Source organism: Populus trichocarpa, chromosome 2 (assembly GCF_000002775.5).
Source record: "Populus trichocarpa isolate Nisqually-1 chromosome 2, P.trichocarpa_v4.1, whole genome shotgun sequence".
Classification (NCBI taxonomy): Eukaryota; Viridiplantae; Streptophyta; class Magnoliopsida; order Malpighiales; family Salicaceae; genus Populus; species Populus trichocarpa.
Genome location: NC_037286.2, coordinates 10,763,731 through 10,789,497, shown reverse-complemented (window position 1 = coordinate 10,789,497; position 25,767 = coordinate 10,763,731). Strand labels below are relative to the sequence as shown.

The window sequence follows — 25,767 nt, the reverse complement described above, 5'->3', positions numbered from 1 at the left end:
AGCAAACGAGACAGAAACAGGGGAAGATAACAAAAAGCCAGCGTAGCCCAGCTTCGCCTTCGTCTTCAGAACACAAACACAGTAGGCAAACGAAAACAGAGAGACTAGAACACAAAAACAAAAGACCAGAGACAGAGGACGGACGAGCGGAAAAACCAGAGGAGAAAACACGAAAAAAAACCAGTAGAGAGAGAGGAAAGCCCAGGAAATAAACACACAGAGATAACAAGAGAACAACACAGAAAGACAAACCAGAATAGCAGGACTGTTATTCCCCTGTTTCTTCTCAAAGAAACAGGGGAACGCGTGAGAACATGAAGACAGGGACGAAAGAGAAGGAACAAACACGGGGGAGGAGGACTAGGGAGCACAGAACAGAGGAAACCAGAGGAGAAAGCAAATAGAAAACAGAAAGAAAGAGAAGAGAATCGTCCAAAGCCAGTGTTATTCCCAGTCTTTCGCCTCCAACAACGCCTGCAAATCAGGTAAGTTTTTCGTCCCCTCCTCTTCCATTTTTTATTACATAGTTACTGTGCAGCTTGAATTTAATTAACCCTTCACTGTGCACGCACGCGTTGCGCGTGCCTCCTGCTGGCCAGCCGGGTCACTGGCTTGGGCCAGTAACCGGGCTGGGCCGCTAGGTCTAGCCCAGGAAATACGGGCTAAGCTAGACCCAGCACAAAAAGAAAAATAGAAAGAGAAAAGGCTGGGCTGAGTCTCAGGCCCAGCTGGTCCAATCCCCTTTATTTTATTCTCTTTTGTTTTGATATTAACCACTTTTTTATATCAAAAAATTTCAAAAAATTTATGGACCCTTTTGAATTTATTTGTAGGTCTTTTATGTTTTTTTAGGGTATTTCATTGTATATTTTATTTGTGAATTTTTATTGTGAAATGCAAATGCGGTATTCAATATATTTTATTTTTTTCTTTTAAAAAAGGAGATGAAAAAATATGTATGTTTTGTTCAAACTCATTTTATTGGTTTATTCAGTGGCGCCAGAGCCAGGAATATCATATGTTTTTTTACCTATGTAATATTTATCAACAAAGTTATAAATATTCGTATCCGAATATTCACTGACACTAAAATCAGGAATATTTTAAACAGACTATCAGTAGCGTAGTATGACAAACACTTAGCAATTTAAGACGAAACCAGTAATGTAGTCTACCTCAGGTAAGACGCTTAAGGGATGATAATAAATATATATATATATATTGTAACTAATTTCGTATCATAGAACCTTTGTTGACCAGTTAGGGTTCCTAGTGATCATAATATTAGATGACGACTCCTTAAATAAGACATTTCCTCATCAAAGAACAAGATGCTATAAATCTATTCTTTATAAAAAAAAATTGAATTTTTAAAGGTCATCGCGATGTCGGGTGCAACATAAACCATATCTAATTTTGTAGCTTTTAGGTAACAAAGGATGTGTTTTACAATACCTCAACCATTAGGAGAAGGGTAATGCATAAATTGACATACTTAGTGATTTTTTTAAAATAATATTTTTTTTACAAAAATTGAAGAAGTAAAATAAATCATTTTTTTAAATATCATATTTAATTAGTTGTATTGTTAAAACAATGCAATACAGTAAATTGTATTATTAATAATAAATAATTTTTTTAAAAAATTAGTATAGTAAAAAAAAAAGGGAAAACAACACTAAATGAATTAATACACAAAAAGGAACATAAATTTATGTTTTAAGTAGAAACAAATGCAAATGTTCACATATGTTGTATAGTTTGACATGTTTGACATGTTTTCATGTTATGATCCCTTTAACTGTATATACCATATTAATTTTGTTTATTTTTTTTCTAGTATCCATCTAATTATATAGATAATAAGTCTTCTGAAACTCTTTTTTTCATTCTCCATCTAGTTAGATATTTATATACTATTGACTTTGTATATTTAGGTCACAATATATAGTGTGTTAGGTGAGGGTAAGAAAATTGGAGTAAATGTATTTTTATATTTTTTGTTAGAAGAGAAAAGGTTTATAAATTGTTATTGGTCAACATTTCATAAGGTATAACATGCAATGAGGTGTGAACAAGATCAATAATACAATTATTATTTATCATAACTATAATTTATTTACTTTAGTCTATAACATGAATTATAATTTTTATTTAAAAAAAAACAGTGGTAAATAACTAATAAAGATGAGATTCAAATCTCAACTATCTTACTTGTGCAAGAGTAGCAGCAAGCTATCAGTCACTACACCGATCAATATTTAAAGTTCTTCTGACACACATATCGGGTTCAAGTAGAACATTCTCAAAGAAATAAATGTACCAAGATGTTATAACATTTAGATCTTAGTTGTCGATAAAATTTATTTGTTGGGAATTAAAAAAAAAAGAAAAAAAAAAGGTCCCACTCCAAGACTAGAAGGTATCTCTCCCTATCCCCTACATGAATTATGACACGGACTCGAACGATCTCTACCTTCTAGCGATCATGTGTATGTGGAGATCAATTGACATGGTTCAACATCTGGTCCAAGAAGTTTTAACCTCTTGTCCATGTATAAAGCTGGCCTTCCATGATAATAGCAATTTGACATATATCATGCCACTCACTTCACGTTAATATTTCAGTTCTGGTCACTGTTTCGAATATTTTGCTTTTGACTCTAGACCATCTTTTAAAGGGGCTGGAAACAGATTCAGAATCATTGCTGACCACATTTTTAAGGAGTGGAGCGAGCTGCAGACATTGAACCAGACTCTGGAAATGAGATTTTTTGATGACTTCAAGCAAATCAAGTGTGCCCAGGAGCTTTCTCAGAAGGAAAAAAAAAACCAGGAGAATTGAACTAGCATGAGATTGATCTTAATGCGCATGTGGCTGCCTATTTTGATGCTTCCACATGCCTGAAACTGGTTTTGGAAGAGCTAATGTATACTAGGGTTAGCAATAATTTAAAAGGAGAAGCAGGTATATGATCATAAACGTAGCATAGTGTCATGAAAATGAAATTAGCCTAAAGGACAAGATCTCCTTGGAGCACAAACCAAAAGGGCTAGATTTTCAACATAAAGCAAGTGGTGATCTCTCAGTCCAAGCGTCCCTTGCACAATCATTTGTTCCTCTCATATCTAATTATTGCTATACAAAATCACACAAGTGGATGGCCATCACATTCACATCCGAACACCGAAATACTTAGAGAGATTAGCCTCTTGCCTACAGGGGACCCATATTACGTTTCTTACAGTTTAATAAAGGAAACGAAAAATGCAAAAAGGCTAGTCCATTGCATCCACCTAGAAGCATCCATGGGATTGAGGATACTTCCTATGGTACTTCATCTGTTAGCTGCTACATATAAAGAGAAGCAATTGTGGTGCTTCTTGCTCGCAAGTCCTTTCACAACAGACAACGATTTGATGCTAGATCAGACCATCTTTGGTCCCATTCTATGTTGTTATGTACAGATAGCTGTATTGATCACAATGAAAATTACTATAATATACATCTGTTGTCATAGTTGATTTGGACAATTACCCAACAAGAATTTGAGCTCTAGAAAATAAGAGCTTTCTTGTTTATACCAAACTTTAGTTTTCTATGGGTTGATGTACTCATAAGGTTCCAAGAGAACTTTTTAACTTAATTTTTTCTCAACATTCATCATTCATTGATGAGCGTAGCCTATTACTAAAATCAAATATGCTATAAGCTTTTAATTGTAACTTGTGATTTATGAATTTTATATAAAATAAAATACATAATTATATATAGTATTAATTTCAAAACATGACATGGCATATGTATCATTTTAAAGAATATCTTTTATATTCTCTCACTTGGAACATATACCACTACTTGAAAAATAATAATTCCTTTATATATTCCAAAACAACTAGAAAGTGCACACTCAGATAAAAAATACATCATATAAATTATACAAGTTATACATAGAAATCAAGTCCTTTTTTTATGTATTACAATACATTACATCCTCATAATAAAATACTTCATGAGTAATAAGTTTTTAGAATAAACTTCCAACAACTCATTCATGTCCAACTTTATGTATCCAAATGAATATAAAAATAATAATTTATATACAGAAAACATCATATTAATATCTAAAAATAACATCAAAATGTACACAATCAACTAAAAAAAATAAACTAAAATGTTAAATGGGTTAGCTAGACCCATTCCATCCACTTGATCTCAATAATATTTTATCAGTGGTGCTTTAGTCATAGGATCTACAATCACTAGCTTGGTGCTAGTATGCTCAATAAACACCACATGATCCTTTATAAAAATGACATCAAAATATACACAATCAACTAAATCAAATCAAACATTAAATGAGTTAGCTAGACCCATACAATCCACATGATTTCTATAGTGTTTCGTCAATGATACTTTAGTCATGGGATCCACCCTTACTAGCTCGGTGCTAGCATACTAAATTAGCACTACATGTTTCTTTATTTTTTTTCTCATAATATATCAATATGTTTGTTTGAGCTTCCACTTTTATTATTTTTATAGAAGAAAGTTGTTATCACAACAAATCTTTACTGGTCTTGCTATGGAATCAAAAACTTTAAAACAATAAATAAAATCCCTCAAACAAATAGCATGTGTCATTGCTTCATAATATGCAATGGATTCTACTTTCATATAGAAGACGCAACAATAGTTTACTGGGTACTTGTCCATAATAAGCTTCTCTGGTTGGTATATATATATATATATATACCAATGTCAAAAAGTTTTCATTTTTAAAAAGAATTCCATCTTTCCTTTTTTTTTATTCAATTGAATCTTTTTTGGCTTTTTTTCATCAATGTTATCTTTCAATAGTTGATTGATTTTGAATTGGTATTTATAATTTGTTTTGATTTATTTTTTATGAGGTTATCACTGTCTTAAATAAGCATTCCGATAATTGAATTGTGATAAAAGTTTGCTATAAGATTGTAGAGATCTTATTTCTTATAGAGTTAAAACTTTGTAGCAATAGGATATTGGAAAAGTCTACCAATATTTTCTGTTCAAGATTTACTATATTTTTCTAGTTGGTTTAGAATTCTTTTTTTTATTTGGTTTAGAATTCTTTTATTACTTTTCTAGATCTATTCAAGATGTTTTTTCCTAGTTTGTTTAGTACTTTTATTATTTTTTCTTTATTTTCAAGTTTCCATATTGATTTAGGTAAGTTTTAAATTTTATTTAAGGAGTTGTAACCTCCTAGAGAGGCAGATTACTTGAACATAAAATATTTAGTAATAAAATTTTGAAAAAAAATTTTATGTGATTTTTTTTTAGCATAATTTTGTGTTTTTATAATTGTTGTCCTTCTTATATTGCTTGTTGTTTGTGTTAGTTCTCCACAACAACATGCAAGTCCTGTATTATTCTTATATTTTTTTAATCCACTTGTGTCAAAATAATAAGAACATTGTATTTTTTAAAAAAAATTAAAACTTGGTTTGAAAATTATGATAAGATTTTATCCAAAAACACAAAGATCCTAGTAAAACATTCCCAGACAAATTTGAGCATGTTAATGACATTGAAGGGGTTTTGATTAGAGATGTACATTTTTTTACTTATTTTAAATCATCGAAAATTTTTATAGCAAAAGGTTAAGGTTCTTTTTTGGGATTTAAAATATTAATAAGAAAAGGAAGAATTGTACTGAAAATTAACAAAATTTAAAGTATTATTTTTCTTATAAAAAAAGTATTTGTCATGTTATTAAATAAAAAAAATTAAAATAATCACCATGACACCACATAAGATATCTTAATTTGCATTAGTTTTTCTATTTCACTACTTAGAGCCTGTTTGATATCTTACTAGCGGTTTTTTTTAAGTGTTTTTTATTTGTAAATGTATTAAAATAATATTTTTAAAAAAAAAAATTATTTTTAACATCAGCACTTCAAAACGATCTAAAAATACAAAAAAAATAAAAATAAAAAGAATTAACTTTTTTTAAAAAATATTTTGCACCGCAAAAATAAACAGTATGCATTAACAATTCTTTTTAACAATTTAGCAGTACATATAGTTCCCCATCTATTATGCATTCATAAAATTTTGAGTTCAGAGTTGAACTTTTTTTTCTTGTTGAAGAACACATTATCATTACAAGCACCTGCATTTTCAAAAAACATTTGTCCCGACTCGCACCGGACGCATCATCTAGGTATAACACCACAAGAATAAGCCTCTAAGCTGACAGAATGATACAATTCGTCAGCTTAGCGTGTTCGTAAGTTTAAAAATTAGCAAGATTTGACCTTTCTTTGTCACTTTAGACCTAGATGACGAGTTTATCAAGTTAGAAAAAACAACAAAACTATCAATCTAGCGATGAGTACAGTTTAAGATCTTACAATAAATTAATATTACAAATGCATAGAAGAGAAATACAGAGGTAATTTCAATCAAGATCGAACAACACGGTGACCTGGAAATTGCCTTGATTCCATGCATGGGTGGTCTGGAAGACCAAGAAGGATTCATAAATATCGTTATACATGATTGCTTGTGTTCTAGACAAACGAGTGGTGAGATCTTAATATGAAGTTGACAAACGAGCATCCAATCATTTATGTGTTCGTCTTTTAGCAGACAATTCATGTTATATGTCTCTCTGTAGCAATTTCCCCTCCCTTACACCGTCAAATACCCCCCAATAATCATAATGAACAATCCTTCGCCAATGAATTGAGAGGATATGACCCCTGAGCCCACATCAATACCTCAAGAAAGAAGTCAAATGGTAAAGGTTGGAGCTTGGATTCTTGAAGCTGGATGCTGTCATTTCTGTTTTTGAAGAGAGTAACTGGAATATTAAATTATTAAACCTACTTTAGTGTTTTAATATGAAATCGTTTAAATATTAATCTGTTTTTTAAGTTTGTGTCCTGACTCCTGATAATTTATCTTTACAAAAAAGAGCGGACCTTTTGGTGTCATCTAGATACAATTTTTTACTTAAAAAATACTTATATTTTTTTAAAAAGAAATTAAGCTGTTAATTCAATCATTAAATGTATTTTAAAATTAAGTTAGAAATCAAGTATTTTATGAAATTTTAATAATGTCCTCTTAGAATTAATTTTAAAATTATTAAGAAAAATCATGTTTAGATTTGAAATAAGTTTCTTATTATATATTTAAAAATACATTTTAAATTAATAAAAAAAAATTAACACTAGTATTTTTTTTATTACGTCTCATTGCTCAATTACTTAAGAAATATTTTTAGAATAGAAACTCTTAACAAAATCTTCAAATAATTATGTAAATTTGTAGCTAAAAAACTCACATGCTTTATAAACCACATGTTATAAAACTTATTAAAAGAGCATATAATAAAACTTTTCATAAAAGTCTAGTGAACAACTAGAAGTGGGTCTACATGACACCGCGGGGTTGAATTATCTTTTTTATAAAAAAAAATAATATTTGAGTACCACAATAGCATTGTAAAGAGGAAGAAAATTTTGCAACTGAAAATTTTGAAACTCAGGTTATATATAATTAAATATGAAAGGATAAAATTAAATAAATAAATAAAAATTATTCCAAGTCAATTCAAATTAGCATGACAAACTTGTAACTTGGGTAATAAGAAATGAGTCAACTCGGGTTAATTCACCAACCTCGCGGCGCAGGTCATCAGATTGGGATAACCTAATAGAAAAAAAAGGAAAGAAACTACAAAGCCTATTTTTTTATATATAAAAAAAATGTTAAAAGATGAAATTAAAAAAAAATTAGTTTTTTTTTAAAATAATATGTCAACCATGTCAACTTTTCAAACACATGACCTGGATCATTATACTGGATATATCATATTTGGAAAAATTCAACCAATCAAATGTTAAAGGATGAAATGAAAAAAAATTATAAAAAGTATATAAAACCAAAAATAGAAATTAAGAGATGAAGATTATAATTTTTTTTATTAAAAAATAAAATTAAAAAAATTAATTTAACAAAATAAAAATAAAAAAAGGCGAGTATCAAATTGGGAAAATAATAAATCACTAATTATAATTGAAGTATGGAATTAAAAACAAATAAAAATTATAAATCAAAAGAATAAAGATCAAATCTAAAAAAAATATAGATAACAAATTGGGATTGAAGAATGAAATTGAAAACAAATAAAATTTTTACAAAAGAGTCAAGAAAAAATTAAAAACCAAAAAAATAAAGATCAAAGTTGAAATATCAATAATTAAGAGGATCAAATGAATTTTGAGTGAAAGAGAGAGAAAAAAAAAAGGAAAAAAAAAGTGTTAACAATGAACCATGCCACCTTCACCACCACATATTGCCTTAACAAGAAAAGGATGTCACAAAGATTCCAACAATATAACAGAAGAGAGTTTTTGGCCATTTAGAGAGGTCGCACGCACCACTAAAAGGGTAGGAGCGCCTCTCGCGTGCAGTGACTTTTCCACTAAAATATTATTTTATATTAATTAAAAGATTAATTTTCCATCAATCAAGTTCATAATAACAAAAAAAAAACCATAATAAAAAAACAAAAAAAAAAACCTTGAGCATAAGCTTTAAAGATTTTGACTTTATAAATAATTGAGTTATTTTATTTTATTGTACATAAAAAAAATAAAAAGCTTCTAGATGACAGTTCTAAAAATTTTGTTCTTAAGAAAAAATGGATCACTCCACTATGTTTTTTTAAAAAATAAAAAAACTATACTCTCAATTAATTTAATAATAACCAATGAAACTTGTACAAATATCAAAATACTCATAACAATAATGCCATTGATTTTTTTTAGAAAGGACAAAATAGCAATTGTCATGATAAATAGTAATGTGTACATAGATTTTCCCTTCTTCTTTAGTTGTTTTTTTTTTATGTCAAACCTATCAAGATCATGTGTCAAGCAACCATAACTCTAAACGTACTACTCTATAATGACACTTATCAATCATATAAACCCCACTCAACCATTTTCAATGTATATAATAAATTATTTTCCCTCCTCCATATCAAACTATAGATTAAATTGTATTCCACAAATCATGATAATTTTTCTTTTTTGGTGATGAGAAACACTCTGATTTGTTTTACGGCCTGGGGTAGTCTGGACTAATGGAATCTGGAAATTTATGATCCACGCACGATATATGGTTAATAACATGTATAAATCCCCGCATAAGACTGATCAAAGTAAACCAAATCCCCAAAATAATATGCCCGAAGTTGTAAATCATTACACCTTGTCCTTGTAAGGGAGATCAAAAATATAAACGTATTACAAAATTTAAGTTGGAAATTGATAAAAGAAAACTTTAGAAAAAAAGGGAAATAATTAACTAAAGGGATCCTAGACTGCGTGAAGAGCATCAGCCAGCTTGCTTCCTTACTGATCTGTGCAGCTTGAATAAATCAAACAAAATAGTGTATGTTTCAGACATATATAACCATTGCAAGCAAACATATAATCACATTCATAAGCGGAGCTTTTTGCCTTTTGTCTGTGGCCTGCCAAGATTTTGTCTAAAAAAGACACCAGTATGCATAGCATAAAACTTAGCTCTTGGAATTAGAAGCAGGAGATTGTTGATGTAGCTGCTGGTACATTGAAGCCATCCTGCTGTAAGCATCCATGGTCATTGGCTGCAACAAAAATGTGTGATTAATACATTAATATCGCAATTATGATATTATGCAGGCAATATATCAGAAGATTTTATTTGCTACGTCCTAATTCCACACAGATGAAATAATGCCATATTATTTTCTAGAACCCTTCAACATGAGATTGAAAAATTACCATAACTTAAGGTTTTTAAGCAGATTAAACGTAATTACCTGTGATTGGCACGCAAGGAATGCAGACAGTGGGTCTGGCATTACCGTGGCTGAAGGAGCTGCAGTTGGTAAGCGTTCATGACTATTAGAACCATCCCATGTGGTCATGGGCATGAAAGCAGTGGGGTGAAGAACTGGAGAAACCCCTGTAATGTTGGAACGAGCTGCAAGCGTGTTCATGTCCACAACACCCATTCCCATTCCCATTCCCATTCCCATTCCCATACCAGCCATCCCCATGCTGATTGGGGCCATCATTGACATCTGAAGTTGCTGTTGCAAAGCCATTGGTAACATCATTGGCTGCATATTCATTCTGCTCACCATTTGTACTTGTGCTTGCAGTTGTTTCAAATATTCAATCACCTCATCAAGCATTGAGGCTTTGTCCGTCTAATACAAACCAAGAAAACATATGGCAATAAATTATATATAGTAAATAATACAAATTAATAATGCTTGTATTCATTTAAGCGCTCAGGCAAATAAATCATCATGTGTCAGAATTTTAATTGCCAAGATAAATGAGGCAATGACAGCGAAAGTAAATTGAAATAATGCATAAACACCAGGGCATTAGGGCCTACATAAGTAGAAGGATTTATGCGGTAGCTGGCAGTTGTCTTCATACCAAACAACCTTCTGTCATGTTGTCCCCCACAATTTGGGTTTGTGGACTAGGATCACTTGATCAGTCCCAAGATATTCCAAGCCATTTGAAAGCAAGAGGATGTGTTGGACTGCATTTATACCATCGTGGTCTGTTTTGTCCATTTTGAGTATTTATAATTGAAGCTATCTCTGCAGCCGCCTCATACGACATGAATCTAAGCGTAGAAAGACCATGTGTATATATTGATTAGTACTATTTCTTCGAAGAAAAAAAATATATATTACTCCCCAGATGTATATATTGACAAAGGCGAGACTCTAATCTTAGAACTTCCTTCCAGTATATTTTTTATACGGTTGATCCCAAGGTTTTCAGTCTACAAAAATCCTCAGAAACAAGCTCGCTTTATTGAGTAGCAAGTTGTTGGGCATACTTTCTGTGACCATGGCGTCCCCTAGTGGGAATAAAAGAGAGCCCGAAAGTTTGGAAATGCGATGCAGATGCCGACGCTCTAGCAATGTGACTATGATTCTTATAAACGATGATGATATTTCCACACTAAAACCAGGATTAGAAAGGTAGGTGTGACTATGCTTAAGGACAAGGCGGGTGAGCTCATGCTTTAGAATAAATAACAGCTAGCGATGTGGGAACGGCTTTTGTGATAGTAGTTATTTTTATGCCGGTTCTTTCTCCTTTCCCTTCTGCTCATCACACTTGGAACTAGTTGGGTCGGTCATTTTCACCGACTACCTTGAGATTAGCCTTTTTTTCTTGTTGATATATTCTCATGGAATAAACATTCTTCACATGGAAATACCTAGCATGATCAGGATGAAAAAGAAAAAACAATTTGGAAAGAATAAACTCACCAAAAATAAGGCGCAGATCATTTTGCTTAGTTAAATGATGAGAAATACTGTATGTTAATGATTGGTTTATTTTTGCAATATAAAGATGAAGACCATGCTCCAATTTTCAAGGAGGAGTTCACAACTCCAAAAAAAGAAAGCACAGCAAAAGAACAGCAATATCTAATATTACCAAAAATATTATGGAACTCATCAGTCAAATTTAAGAGCTTCTTTGTAATACAAACAGATTGATTTACTGAAAAGCTACCGAAGAAACTTTTCTTACCTTGCTGGAATTGGGGACCAGTTTCTGCAGTGTCTTCATCCTCTGGTTTATCTTATCTCTCCTTTTCTGCCAATAAAATCGAAGGCAACATTAAAAAAAAAGGATTCTGTACCAGCAATCATGATAGGAAGATACGTGAAATTATATATATACATATGTAGAGAGTTAAAAATCTTAGATGTAATTAAACAATTAGTTAAAAAGAATTTGTTGCAAGTGAATCTAGAATATGAGATCCCCCATGTTAATCCAGTCTATATTTGCTCAATCAAATCTTATAATACCATGTAATTTCGCTAATTATGAAACCAATCATTATTATTATGAAATTAAAGCGAACAGATCATCTTTTATTAATTATCCTTTTGATTTTACTTCGAGCTGTAAAAACATTTTTCCAGGAGAGAGGACAGGACATACACGTTCAGATTGGTTATGAACAGCAGCAGCCCTGCTTCGTCTATTAGAAACTGAGGATTTCCCATTTCCTTTCTTCTTGTCATCTTCGTCACCCGCCTCCCTCTTTAAAAAACCAAAACAAACCCCAAGAAATTAACAATCAATAAATTAAAAAATAAAAAATAAAAAAACTTTATATCCAAAACAAAATTAACTTGCCTGTGGTCTGCTGTGACAAACAGAGTCATTCTCATCTGCTGTGTTGGTTTTAGTACATGGCTTGGTGCCAGAACTGGTGTTTTCTTGCGACCCGAAAGAAGTGGTGGAAGTAAACCCAACACCTAACTCTCTCTCGCAACTGTCCACCGTCACTTGCTGGCTGTCCTTCTTGCTAAACGTGGCACCACGATTGACGCTTTGGTCTCTGCTCCACTCAGCCGGGACTGGGACACGCGCCACCTTCTCACGTTTCCTGGTGAGGAGACCCACCTCGTTTTGCGTGGCAGTCGGGGCACTGCAAGACCCCACGCGAGTGGAGCATCCCACCACGCAATCAGTGCCTAATCCGGCGGGGCTGGAGTCTATCACTCGTGTGGTCCGTTCTTGATCAGACCGCTTCGAGCAAGGGACCAAAGCGTCCATAGTCATTGTGGCGGAGGCTGAAGCTCTATGGTGGTTAAACCATGGCACAAAGTCATGGTCTGAACCACTATTGTCAAAAGTTTGTTTATTGCACTGAGGGATACATGTGGCTAGATTGACTATGGATTCAAGGGTGCCGCTGGCGCGTGGCTTGTCCCATGTGTACTTGGAGGGTGAAGTGGAGGCTATTGGTTTGGCTGGCACGCGCGGTTGTCCTAGGCCGTGCATGGCTAGCTGGCCGTTCTCCCATGTTAGCTCTGCTACTTCGTAGTTTAACCTGCACCAAAAAGCATCCTCTATCACTATCCATCCATCAACAAATGAAAACAATCTAATATATCAGCGCGCATGGATTTTGAGAGACTACATGGGCATGTATGGTGCGCCTGAATTGGAGTGGGAGCGAAGTGAGACCTTCGGAGCTGTGGTGGGATTATCATCAAGTTCCCAGCTGGGAACACACTGGTGACTCATTTCGACAAAGTTTTCCCTGGTAGTACCACTAGGATGAAATTGAAAAGGAGCGGTATCTTCTTCTTTGGATAAATTCTGCAAATAACTTTCGTGCGTTCGAAGAGTGATGCTACTTTTTCAATATTTCTTATTATGAGAGAATGGAGTTGTTGTCATGGCTTATGTGGAAATCTTCACCCTTTAATTAATGTTGTGATGGATGAGAAGTTTTTTGGAGGAGAGAGAGGGAGATATTCTCGTCCATATGCATTAAAATTGAGGGGAAAAAAACAAATTAAAGAAAAATATGTGAGGATTTTTTCTTTTCTATTTTTTCAATTAGAAATCATAAATCAAATATTAAATAATTGACAGCGCCATGTCTATCCGAAGCCACTACCAAGAGAATTTCTCCGATGTTAAAGTTTACAGTAGTGATTGGTTGACAACACGTTGTCCACCAGTACATTTGATAACATCTCATGTGGCGCATGGAATAAGAATTTAATTTGAATTTGATGAATATTTATCCAGTCCAACCTGAATAGAATAATAGATAGGTAATTTTCTAGTTATTTATTTTATTCAATGAATAGAGTATAAATATTTTTAAATATAACTCAAAATTTACTTTGAATCTAACCCTGAAATATATATATTATTTTAACATTTTATTATTTAATTTTATTATTTTTTATTAAATAAGAATCAGATAATAAATATTTATATAAATACCTGAAACTTAATAAATAGTGGATAAATATCTAAATCTTTAAACAAATAAGTATTCTATAAGGTATAAATATTAAAAAATCTGACCGGAGTATTAATTGTGATTCCTATATGTCATCCTAAGGGTACAAGTTGGTTGAAACTATATATTAAATTGTGCACGTGAAGAAAATAGATGTAAACGGTACTAAAGAATTAGAAAAAATAAAAGAAATATATAAGAGAGAGAAAAGAGTAGAGAGGACTTGGTAAATTTCCGCAGTTCAAGCACCACATGCATAGTTGGATTTTGATTATTTTAAAACGTCAAGAAATAGCAAGAGAGGTACTGTCCCGGCGGTCAATGGAGGGGAGGAGGTTAGCAAAAGTTATCTTACGGTCCTTGTAGTTTCAATATATTTCAACTCGATAGCTTTGGTTTCACTAATTTCATTTGTGTCCCTTTCATAATTAGAACAAAACATAAAAAATAGTAATTTAAAATATCAAAGAATAAAAATAATTCCTCGTGACTTGTTTTTAATAACAATAAACTTATTGGATGGATAACTAGAAATATTGTTACAATTAGGGACTGCTTTGATACAAACCAATGGTTTAAAGGTGTTTTTGAAGTTTTCACGTTCAATTTTAACACATTATATAGACCTGCTCACCTTTCTTTCCTTGTCAACGTGTGAAGCATGTGTGTCCATATAGAATCAAGTATTAAGTATAACTTTAGAAGGCATGATTTTTTCACCATTCAAGGTTTTATTATTCATCCTTCTAGATAGTATTGTGGATGGATTGTGGAATTTTTTTTAATTTAGACCTTAATTTTTTTTTCAATGATTTATTCCTAATTAAAAATTAATTGATTTTGATTTCTTCTAAAAATATAAGGTTGAAAGAAGAGAGATTGAAATGAAAAGGACATCAAACATAATGTTTTCTTTACCTTTCTTATACTGGATTATATGTCTTAACCCTGGTAATTTTGTCAAGCCTTTCTTATAGATTGGGCTTTGGAGTATATTTCTTTTATTCCAACTAGAAGCTTCAAATTTTTATGATCAGTTTTAATATTAAACCAGTCATGTTTAAGGTAGTGCTTTCATCTCTTAATTGCCATCAAAATGGTCATTTACTACTTTTATAAATGGATAAACCAAGATTCCTAGAGCTCAAAACTTTGTTGAAATAAGCTAGAGGCCATCTTATTGGCTAAGTACAACTATTAATGAGTTTAATATCTAAAATATAATATCTTACTAATATATAACTTAACACAGTAAAATTATGAGAGGTTAATAATGATAAAAACTTCATTTTAATGTTTAAAAAATTAAAACTTGAAAAGTTTTATTATTCTTGTTAAGTCCATATTTTTTTTTTTGGATTCGAGGAAACCCCACCTCCTGAAAAGCCCTGACTCGAACTCGAGACCTGCTGTGCAGATCTCAAGTCCTTTGCCATCACGCTACACCCCTTGAAGATAACCATATTTACAACATTGACTTAACCTTCTTTATTGTTCTTGTAAAGTTTCAACATAATGTTTTTGCCTAAATGTTGGTTCTACCCTAGAATGATTAAAAAATTTAGGTTGATAGATTACCCGTAGCTTTTCTTCCACAAAAAAAAACAGGCTAGTTTTTGGAAGAATCTAACTTTCTTAGCCAATGCACAATTTGATTCCTACTATTACCTGTAGCTTGTAGCTTTTCTTGCACAAAAAAAAACAGGCTAGTTTTTGAAAGAATCTTAACTTTCTTAGCCAATGCACAATTTGATTCCTACGTACTTACACTTAGCATGTTCAAAGGCTTGGTATTAATGTAGCAGGTTTAAGGATCTTCAGCGTAGATCTTATGTCATCTTTTAATCCACTAAGAAAGATTAAAATGTAGTAAGCTAATGGATTCAATGCATTCATGAGAGACTTGAGTTCTTTAAATTTCTTTACATGCTCTTCCATATTTTTATTTTGCGCCAATTTATTAAATTCCTCCACTACATCCTCTTTATTGTCAAATCTCATACAAAGTCTTTTAGCAAATTCTTCCCGGCTGGAAAAATCTTCTCCTCCAGACAAGAATTCCTCATACCAAGCCTATGTTTTTCCCTCCAGGTATAATAAAGTTATCTCCACCCATTGTTGTCCAGGAGTGAAGTTTAACATGAAGAACTCTTTACACTTTCTCAACCAACACCTAGGGTTTTCTCCTTTAAAGGCTGATAATTCTATATTATATCCTGCTTTTGGTAATTAAGGCCATATTATATCCTCCCCTTCGAATATCCTTTATTTCTTTTATTTTATTCTGGGATGAGGTAGAATACCATCAGAATCTGCTACAGTTCTGCTCTTTAATTTGATCGATCTCTTGGCCTTTTGTTGAAATCTTTAATGAAACGATGATAGCATCCAACTTCGAGCTGAATTGCTCATTATCTCTTTCTTGCTCTTTAACATGGCATGTAAAAGCATAAGGGCTCTATTGTTCTTCATATTCCCCGTGCGCTGTTTTTTCAATCCATATTCTTCACATATATGCTTTACTTCTTCCCTCCATTCCTGATTCGTAACAATCAAAATCCCTCATAAAAAAAAAAGTAATCTATAAATAGATAATTTAGCAGGAACTCAGATAAGCTTAGAAGCAAATATTCCCCGAGTGCTGTTTTTCTTATAATAGAAACTTGTTTTTCTCCACATCTTGTATTGTATTTCTATTTTCTTTATATATTTTTTTTAATGTCTTTAAATAATATTAAAATTTTTATATATTATTCTCCATTGATATAAAGTTTTAGTTTAGATCGATTTCAATTGATCATGGTGTAAGAAGTTTTTTTCAAATTTTTTTTTTACTTTTTCAAAAATAAAACCCAAGGATATACTAGCTGAATTGGGATTTTTTTTATATAGCTATATAATTTGGAGGCTGAGTTATATAAATAACCAAAAAAACTATACAGGCCTGAATACGCTAGCAAAAAAGGAGGAGGATACTATTATTAGGGAGAATCGATAGCAAACTCGATAAATGATGCTTGGGCTATCCAAAACAGTTGTGGTGCTAAGGATAAGAAGGAACTCTGTTGCACGTGGAATTAAGAGCGGAAATTTATTTTTGTGGCAGCCAGCTGATGAAAAAACAAAGGCAGATACAGTGCCACTGGCATGAGGAACCAAGCAATCTCTAGCAACAAAGCTGCGGGACAGGTGTTATCGTCAAATAATCACCGACACGTGTGTTTTTGGAAACATTTTTAATATTATAATTTGATCAGAGCCCATATATGCTAGCTCATGGCATTAACCGAGCAACTAAAATGATAAAGGTAGGTTTAACTATTCATGTAAATAACTAAATTTTTTTATAACATCTTTGTACGTGTCTTATTAAAAGTTGTGGGAATAATATTGTGTTTCATATCATGCATTATATATTGTCTATGTATTTTTTTTTAAAAAAAAAAAGGGGACCGATTAAAAACATATTGGCCTAGATATGCAGTCCTTCCTCATCGCCACAAGCCTGAGCTTTGTTGTAACAAGTCCGGTCATAATGGTCACTCAGACTTGCGTATCTAAGTTATTTTTTTATTGGTTTTTTAGGTTTTTTATTATTATTATTTTAAATCCTATCATTTAATATAGAGTTTTTTATTGAATTTTATCTCTTGATAATGGATTCATAATAAATTAATTTTTATATTTTTTATTATATATTAAAATTAAAAAACAAATTTGACCTGGTGAAGTCTTTAACCTAAATCACGTGTTTAACGAATTGATCAAAGTTAATTTGGTATGTTTCTTTTTTTTCATTTGAATTTTTTTTTAACTTGTCCAGGTGAGCGGGTTATGCCGACCAACTTTTTTATTTATTTTTATTGTTGATTTTTTTTAATTTCATCATTTAATATTTTATTTGTTTTGAATTAAACTACATAATTTATTTCAGTTTTATATTTATGGGTTTATCACAATTTAAAATAAATATTTCAATATTTAGTTAGTACTCAACGCTTATTTTTTTATTATATAATTAATAAAAAAAAATTCAAAAAAAACTTAGAATTTTGGTTTTTTTGTTTTTTGGTTCAGAGAAAATTTAATACAGGTAGAATTGTTTTTTCTATTGATCTTTTTTACAAGTTAAACCACAAAAATCAAATGAGGTTTTTTTTTTAGTTCAAAATAATTTTTTATACAGACGGGAACCTATTTAGTAGTTTACTATGCATGAAACATTAATCAATTAATATTAACATTTAATTAAGAAAACTAAAACAAGACGGTGTTTTACTATATTCGTCTTGTTCATCATCTCTCAATTTTTTATTTATAAGCATTGTGCTCTCGGTGAACTTCCATCTTAGTCCATAAAGTTTTTCCTTTTCCTTTCGAACTTGAAGCTGCAGTTTTCTTTAATTTGATCTTCAAAAGGTTTTTTTTTTTTTTTTCATTCTCTTTCAATTTCATTTTTACAACAACCTGTTGTCTTCTCTCTCGATATCCAATAATTGAAATATAAAACAGATGAAGTTTTAGGAACAAAATAAAAAATATATATATAAAATAAAGGGGACCAAATGGAAAAGAAAGTGAAGAATTGAGGGATTAAAGTGTAAATTTATGTGTCTAATGAACAGTGAGAATGGAAAAAGAATGCCAATTATTATCAATGTTAAATTTAATTTTTATTTTTTTAATAATATCATTTGCAATAATTTTAAATCTTCGTTTGCAAAATCAACATGTCATTAAATCTCGAAATAATTTTTTACACCTTGAATATGCATGAAAATAAAATTTAAAGAGAATAAAAAAGGAAAGTACTAAAAAAAACCTTTCAAGGATCAAATTAAAGAAACTACAGCTTGATGGACTAAGAAGGAAATTCATCGGAGCTTAATGCTTATAAATAAAAAAAAATTGATAGATGATGAACAAGACAATTATAGTAAAATATTGTCTTCTTTTAGTTTTTTTAGTTAAATGTTAATATTAATTAATTAATGATTCGTGTATATGGTAAATTATTAGATATGTGTTTGCGCTATACCGCGGGCCGTATAAAAAATATTTTGAACTAAAAAAAGGAAATTCACCTGAGTTTCATAATCTAACTTGTAAAAAACAATCTGAACAAAAAAAAAAAGAATGACTATTCGCATCAAATTTTCTTTGAACTAAAAAAAATCAAAACTCTAAGTTTTTTATTGAAACTATTTGAGGTGTTGAAAATTGTTTTAGGATTTGATGATATGTTGATTTTGCAAGGAAGAATTTAAATTTGTTGCAAAGAACATTATTATAAAAAAACAAAGGTTAAATTTAACTTTGGCAATAATTGGCATTATTTTTCTGTGTTTAATCTTCAATAGGAGTATAAATCTACACTTTAATCCCTTAATTTTCACTTTCTATTTCATTTGGTCCTGCCTTTTTTTAGATTTTTTATTATGTTATTAAACTTCACTTGTTTTATATTTCAATCTCTAAATCTTGAGAGAGGAGACACAAAATTACTATAAAAATTTGAGGAGAGAAAAAACTATGAAGTAAATGGATTTTGGTCGTCAAATACTTTGATTATGATGTTTAAGAGTTTGTTTTTTTAGAGAAAAACTCATTAGAGGTTATTTTCACCTTTATATATGCTAGAGAAAAGTAGATAGGAACTCAATTTTTTTTTTTTTTTACTTTGAGTATTTGAGGTGGTTAGAATGTGTTTTGTTGTTAAAAACATGACAAAAGAGGTTCATGGTTTTTTTTTAGTTTTTTTTTGGGTGAAAAATGGTTTGGAATATGGGTTTTTAGAATTCAAAAACCTGAATCTTGATTTTTCAATCACCAAAGCCACCTCTAATGACCAAAAAAGATGACATATGGATGGCTCATTGTGTGCCAATATGGGTGACATGTGATTTGTAAAAATTAAAAAAAAAAAAAGAAAGAAATCACTTCAGATAAATGACAAGTCGCCCTTTTTTTAAGAAAAGAAAAAGGTGTGTAGACTTGGGTTTACATGTGGGCGAAACATACACACCCAACCCATACGCGTTTGGTTCTTCAATTCTTTTATCTATTTTTTCTTCAATTTAGCATTTTATAATTGGATTATTTTTAAATAAAGTTAGTTAAATGATTGCTTAATTATGTTATATTTTTAAATAGTATCATCGTTTTTCATAATAATATTATCTTAATTATGTTCTAGGAATAAATATCTATTTTAAAGATTTTTATTATAAGTTCTTTATATAATTTTCTCAAGTTTATTATGGATATATTTTCAATACATTCTTATCAAAATTATCAAAGTTTTTTATTTTTTTTTATCAAAACTTGTTTTTTAAGATTAGGATAAGTTTTGGTTTAAAAAACAAAACTTTTGATAAAAAAATTATATGATAAAAGAACGAATTAATAAGGAAAAGAGGTTTTGATAAATAGATATTTTTTTATACTTATTTCAAATCATTTGAATTCTTTTGGACATTGTTTTTAATTATTTACCATTTCTATTCAATTAACAACATAGCTAAAGAAATATATAAATCTAGCTTAAAAATTACATTAAGAAAAATAAAGTTATACTAACAATTAATTTTTTTACATAATTTAAATTATTAAATTTGTGATGAAAATCCATCTTTATTTTCATATAATTAAATAAATTAAAATTTTTGAAGAGCACTATGCTTTCCACTATCAAATATCTTTATATATATCTATTTCTTTTTCCCTGCTTTAATATTCTATCAACGTTAACAACTACTTTTTGTGAGTTATATAATTTTTATTTTATTTAATTAAACGCACATTGATTTATATTAAAATATTTCATGGTTAAAGAAATTCCATGCATTCTTCCCTCAGGGTAAAAATCAATTAGAAATTCGCACTGTTCATCTTTTCATACATTCATGCTCTATGGAGGGGGGGGAGGTTTTCTATCCTCCGTGAGGGCCTTTCAAGTAGAAGCCAGATACTTATTTACACAAACATTTATTACACATCTCAAATGGGACAGATTTTAAATGCTCGCAATTATTATACTGCAAGAAAAAAAATTCAAAGCACTTATTATTCATCGGCATCAATCCAATAATATTACAGCATAGCATCAACAGGGCCCATTACACAAACATGATCCAACCAAAAGGGTACAGCGAGACATGGACATCTGCCTGCTGAATCACAACTAACCTTGTGAAATCATGGCCAAATGAATGGAGGGAAAAAAAGAAGAAGACACCCCCACACAATCCAACAAATCCAAACAAGATTAATGTTCTCTCTTGAAAGAATCGAAGGGAGAGTGAAGAATTACAGAGAAAAGAAACCCTCTAATTACAGAGAGAAGAAAATATTTTTACCCCAGAAGAAAAAATGTCACAATCACCAGAGGAAAAAACAACAAACCCTAACCCTAAGAACAATCAAAAGCCACCACCAATACCAACCCCAACACCAACATCCTTAAACAGCAAAACAAGAACCTTAAGCTTGCCAGAGTTGTGGTTCAAAGAACAAGCGCTAAAGCATGTAACTTTGAAAATGAAATCTCTCTCAAATAGCCCACTAGCATCACCTCCATCTGACCCAGATAAAATCTTTGGCCTCCCATCGAATGACCCGACCCGACCTGATTACACTTCCCTTCTCTCTGATGAGCTCCTCCTTCAAGTCTTCAATAAAGTCCCGATTTCACAGTATGTTTCTAACTCTCTTGTTTGCAAAAGATGGTTCTTCCTTCATGGACGTTTGGTGCATTCAATAAGGGTTATAGATTTTGGTTTTGTTAATTCGGGTCGGGTTTTTACCCGGTTCCCAAATTTGGAAAACATTGATATTGTTCATGCTTGTATTAAAATGCCTAGGAATTCCGGGATTTTGATCACCAGGAATAATTTGTCTGTTTATGTTGGTACTAAGCTGTTGTCTGGTGGGTTTATTGAAGAGAATGATTTATTGTCGTCGGATTTGATTGATAATGGGCTTCAATTGATTAGTAAATCGTATCCCAATTTGAGGAGAATTGTTGTATTTGGCACGAGCGAAAACGGGTTGTTGAGTGTCTCGAGCAAGTGTGAAATGTTGCAAGAATTGGAGTTGCATTGTTGCGGGGATATGTCTTTGAAGGGGATTTCCGGGTGTAGGAATTTGCAAGTTTTGAAATTGATTGGTTGCGTTGATGGTTTTTATAATTCGGTGGTGAGTGATATTGGATTGACGATTTTAGCTCAAGGTTGTAGGAGGTTAGTGAAGCTTGAGTTATGTGGATGCGAAGGGAGCTATGATGGGATTAAGGCAATTGGGCAGTGTTGTCAAATGCTTGAAGAATTGACTATTTGTGATCATAGAATGGATGGTGGGTGGTTGGCTGCATTATCATTTTGTGAAAATCTGAAGACTTTGAGGTTGCAATCATGTAAGAGTGTTGATTCAAGTCCTGGTCTGCTTGAGCATTTGGGGTCTTGTCCTACACTTGAAGAGTTGCATGTCCAGAGGTGTCAGATGAGGGATAAGCAAGCGGTGAAGGCTTTATTTTTAGTTTGCAAGACTGTTAGGGAAATTGTTTTGCAGAACTGTTGGCGATTGGAAGATGAAGTGTTTGCAGCTGCAAGTGTTTGCAGGTATGAGTTTTTGTCGTTCTGGTTTTCGCTATTATCTCCTCGATTTTTTATTAGTTTCGAACTATGCCTATGATTTTAATAAGAGTTGGTAGACGACTTAAATTTGGCCTCCAAAAGGTGAACTTAAACCACAAAATTTCAGTGTATGGCATGCATGATATCCACGAACAGCTTTATTTATTTCATCATGTACGATCATGTTTATCCTTTCCAATCTCGTAACTCGGTACCTTTCTTCACTTGGAACTGTGGATTAAAGCCTATTTAAATTTGCAGGAAAATTGACTGATGTAGATTATAATAGCCTGGATTTTTGGTCCTTTGTTTGCCAAATTTAGTATAAGAATGAGCAAGCAAGCTCACACGTTTCGATACCATGGTTCTGTACCTATTCCCATAACAATTATTTTTATAAAATGTCAAGGATGGAAACAATTTGAAATTTGGCATGTTACTTAATGCAGTGCTTTCAACCAATCTTTTGATGGGCCATTTTGTTTCCTTTCTTTATAGGAGGGTAAGGCTTTTGTCTTTGGAGGGATGCTCTCTGCTGACGACAGGAGGTTTGGAGTCGGTTATTCTGAATTGGAAGGAACTTCAAAGATTAACAGTAACTTCCAGTAACAATATAAAGGACAGTGAAATAACTCCTGATCTTGCAACTCTGTTTTCTGTTCTGAAAGAGTTGAAATGGCGACCAGATTCCAGATCTCTCCTGTCATCAGGTCTTGCAGGGACTGGAGTGGGAAATAAGGGTGGCAGATTTTTCAAGGGATTGAAAGGTTGAGCAGACCATTTGATGCTCTGGGAATCTTGGCTTCAATATGGAGAACAACAAAATGATTTTCTTGGCAGCTGCAAACTATTTTGACACGAAGCATACACTCCATAGACAGTAATCACTATCATATCTAATTTAGATGATTTAGCATAGAGGTAACAGAGGAGGAATTGCTGGTGAACTTCATAAAGAGCCTGCTAAAGGGAGCTTATGTCCATGTCCTATCACCTTCTTTGATTTATGGGGGTGAAATGTATGTCAAGTTGAATTTCTTTTGTTAGCTTGTATCTGGGGAAGTTTTCTCCAACATTCAAATAGGTTAGATATTCTAATTCAGCTAGTGAATAGTTAGCTGAGTTGCTAGAATTAGAATAAGCGCAACAGTGGTTTCAGATTGTGGATACTTCACCTTCCTCAGGAAGTTGATCACCACATGTAATATCACATTTTAATTTGTTGAACTTGCAGGTTAATGGTGCCCTGATACACACGCTAATACAAACAACAATCACTAGATTGATTCATCCTTTATTTTTGTGGATCTCGTATGTTTTGAGAACTATGCATGATTCACGACTTTGCTGAGGATTTCTTTGCTTTCTTAATCTTGCAAAAATGACCAGCATAATTAAAAGCAATGACAAGAGGTATCCGTTGGATGTCTTCCCTATCCTCAGAAAAACTTGCAGAAGATTCAGGCCTGCAGCGACGAGCAAATCATTTGTCGCTTGTCTGCAGAGGGCAAGGATGCAGTGAGAAGTAAAATTACAGGCTGAATGAAGGAAGGGATGTTGTTCAGGCAGCAATATGGAAGAAAAAAGAGATCAAATGGCAATGTATACCGTATGAAACATGGATGATGAAACATTGAAGAAAGTGATCGGGTAGAGGGCAAAAGGTGAGTATGAGAAGCCGTTATATCATTGATCTTGGGTCGTTTGATTACTGGGATGGGATTATCTTCTCTCTTCTTCTTCTTCTTCTGTTTTCTAGTAATGGAATTGATGTTTGGTTCAATGCTCATAATTTCTTTTCAAAGTAAAATAATTATCCACACGCAAAATTACTCAAATACCTAGTAACAACTTAGACTCAAATCAATGGCTTGAATTGGTATATGTTCACAAGTCCAAAAATTCAAGTAACATTCCAAGTTAGATAATTGGTTATAAAAATTTCACTCTCCTTTTTATATGTGGTTGATAGGTTATACTTGGTGAAAACTATAGCAGCTTCTGGCTAATACTTATAAAAAATTTATTTTGATGAATATATGTACTCTCATATACTTAAGTAAGTATATTGTTTAGAGAGATAAATTATAATAATATTTTAGAGAGAGATGCTCTCAAATATGTATGTTGTAAAGAATAAAAATTATGAATTTTTATCTTGAAGGATTCATTGTGTATTTATAACCCATGAGTTTTGTCTTTTTATGGAGAGAAAAGGCTAGAGCGTAACTTCACCTTTGTGATATCTTGAGTTGAATTATGAGTTGTATTCTACTTATTTTATACGGCTAAAAAATAGAGACATAACGGGTTATGATAGACTTTAATACACCTAAAGATATTGATGGAGTATAAACTTGTTTAATTAAGCTTATTGTTGACAAATAATTTCTCTATGATTTTATGTAAAAATCTATAGAATTGATGATGTTAGAATCAATTATCTCTTGGGATTGGCCAGCGTTAGATCTACGTGTCTGGGCCTAGGCCCCGTCGTGGAGGGGTCTGGCGTTGGCCAGATCCAATCATCTCCTGGGTTTGGCCAGCGCCAGACCTAACACGTCTGAGCCTGACACAATGCCAAGCCTAATTGTGGCTAGGTTTGGCTAACACTAGATCCAATCATCTTTTAGGTTTGGCTTTGGCTACACCTAACACGTTTCTACTGGATCATGTTTCGTGCTAGCACGTGCCAACCAATTGCACCCATAAATTCAAGAAAATTATATATATATATATAATGTTTTTTAATAAAAATATATAAATATATACTAATAAAATATTGGCTCATCAACCAGAACATTGAGGATAATTAATTTGTGTGCGATTAACGACTGTGATTGTGAATTCACAGTTAGTCTTTTGTATTTTAGGACCATTGGCCGGTGCTCATCTTGCAACCTGAAGCAGAGAAGAGATAAAAGGAAAATAATATACTCTTCATGCGCGTTGTTAAAAGCATCACCGTGTCCTTTTTTTATTAGTGCAGAACACATCATCGATGATGGTCTGGTTTGGTGCTGATGGATCTCTTTTTTTCCTTCTTCTCTTTCTCCTCCCCTAAAAATGATAGCTTGACCCTCTTGGTTATTGCTATTTCAATTTCAGTTCTTATTATTTTTAATTTTAATTTTTGGTTTTGGTCATTTTATAAAAGTTTTATTTATTTTCAATTTCATCATTTAATCCTAATTTATCAAATATTATATTCTCCAATATGGTCCTCATTCTTTGAATTTCTAATCTTTTTTCCTTGGCTCTTTT

General features: G+C 31.9%; 2 protein-coding genes across 2 annotated transcripts; one reads left to right on the top strand and one right to left on the bottom strand.

Moving 5' to 3' along the window:
- Positions 1-9,221: 9,221 nt before the first annotated feature.
- LOC7483821 (transcription factor UNE10) lies at positions 9,222-13,398 on the bottom strand. The gene is made up of 6 exons (XM_006386499.3): positions 13,031-13,398; positions 12,241-12,940; positions 12,043-12,144; positions 11,623-11,688; positions 9,870-10,262; positions 9,222-9,674 (listed from the first exon to the last, which is right to left on the bottom strand). The coding sequence occupies exons 1-6, from the start codon at positions 13,135-13,137 to the stop codon at positions 9,588-9,590; spliced, it is 1,455 nt and encodes a 484-aa protein (XP_006386561.1). The 5' UTR covers positions 13,138-13,398; the 3' UTR covers positions 9,222-9,587.
- A 7,636-nt stretch (positions 13,399-21,034) lies between these two features.
- LOC7483820 (F-box protein At5g51370) lies at positions 21,035-23,800 on the top strand. Its single transcript, XM_002302480.4, has 2 exons — positions 21,035-22,488; positions 23,002-23,800. Exons 1-2 carry the CDS (start codon positions 21,242-21,244, stop codon positions 23,273-23,275), a joined length of 1,521 nt encoding a protein of 506 aa, XP_002302516.3. The 5' UTR covers positions 21,035-21,241; the 3' UTR covers positions 23,276-23,800.
- The last annotated feature ends 1,967 nt before the right edge of the window (positions 23,801-25,767 follow it).

Bases quoted from the DNA above. Each gene is read 5' to 3' on its own strand.
- LOC7483821 (XM_006386499.3), bottom strand. From the start codon at position 13,137: ATGAGTCACCAGTGTGTTCCCAGCTGGGAACTTGATGATAATCCCACC. The intron at 11,689-12,042 runs GTATGTCCTGTC...TTTTATTGGCAG, and splicing joins TTCATAACCAATCTGAACGT to AAAAGGAGAGATAAGATAAA. The intron at 9,675-9,869 runs GTAATTACGTTT...TTTTTGTTGCAG, and splicing joins TCCTTGCGTGCCAATCACAG to CCAATGACCATGGATGCTTA.
- LOC7483820 (XM_002302480.4), top strand. From the start codon at position 21,242: ATGTCACAATCACCAGAGGAAAAAACAACAAACCCTAACCCTAAGAAC. The intron at 22,489-23,001 runs GTATGAGTTTTT...CTTTCTTTATAG, and splicing joins GCAGCTGCAAGTGTTTGCAG to GAGGGTAAGGCTTTTGTCTT.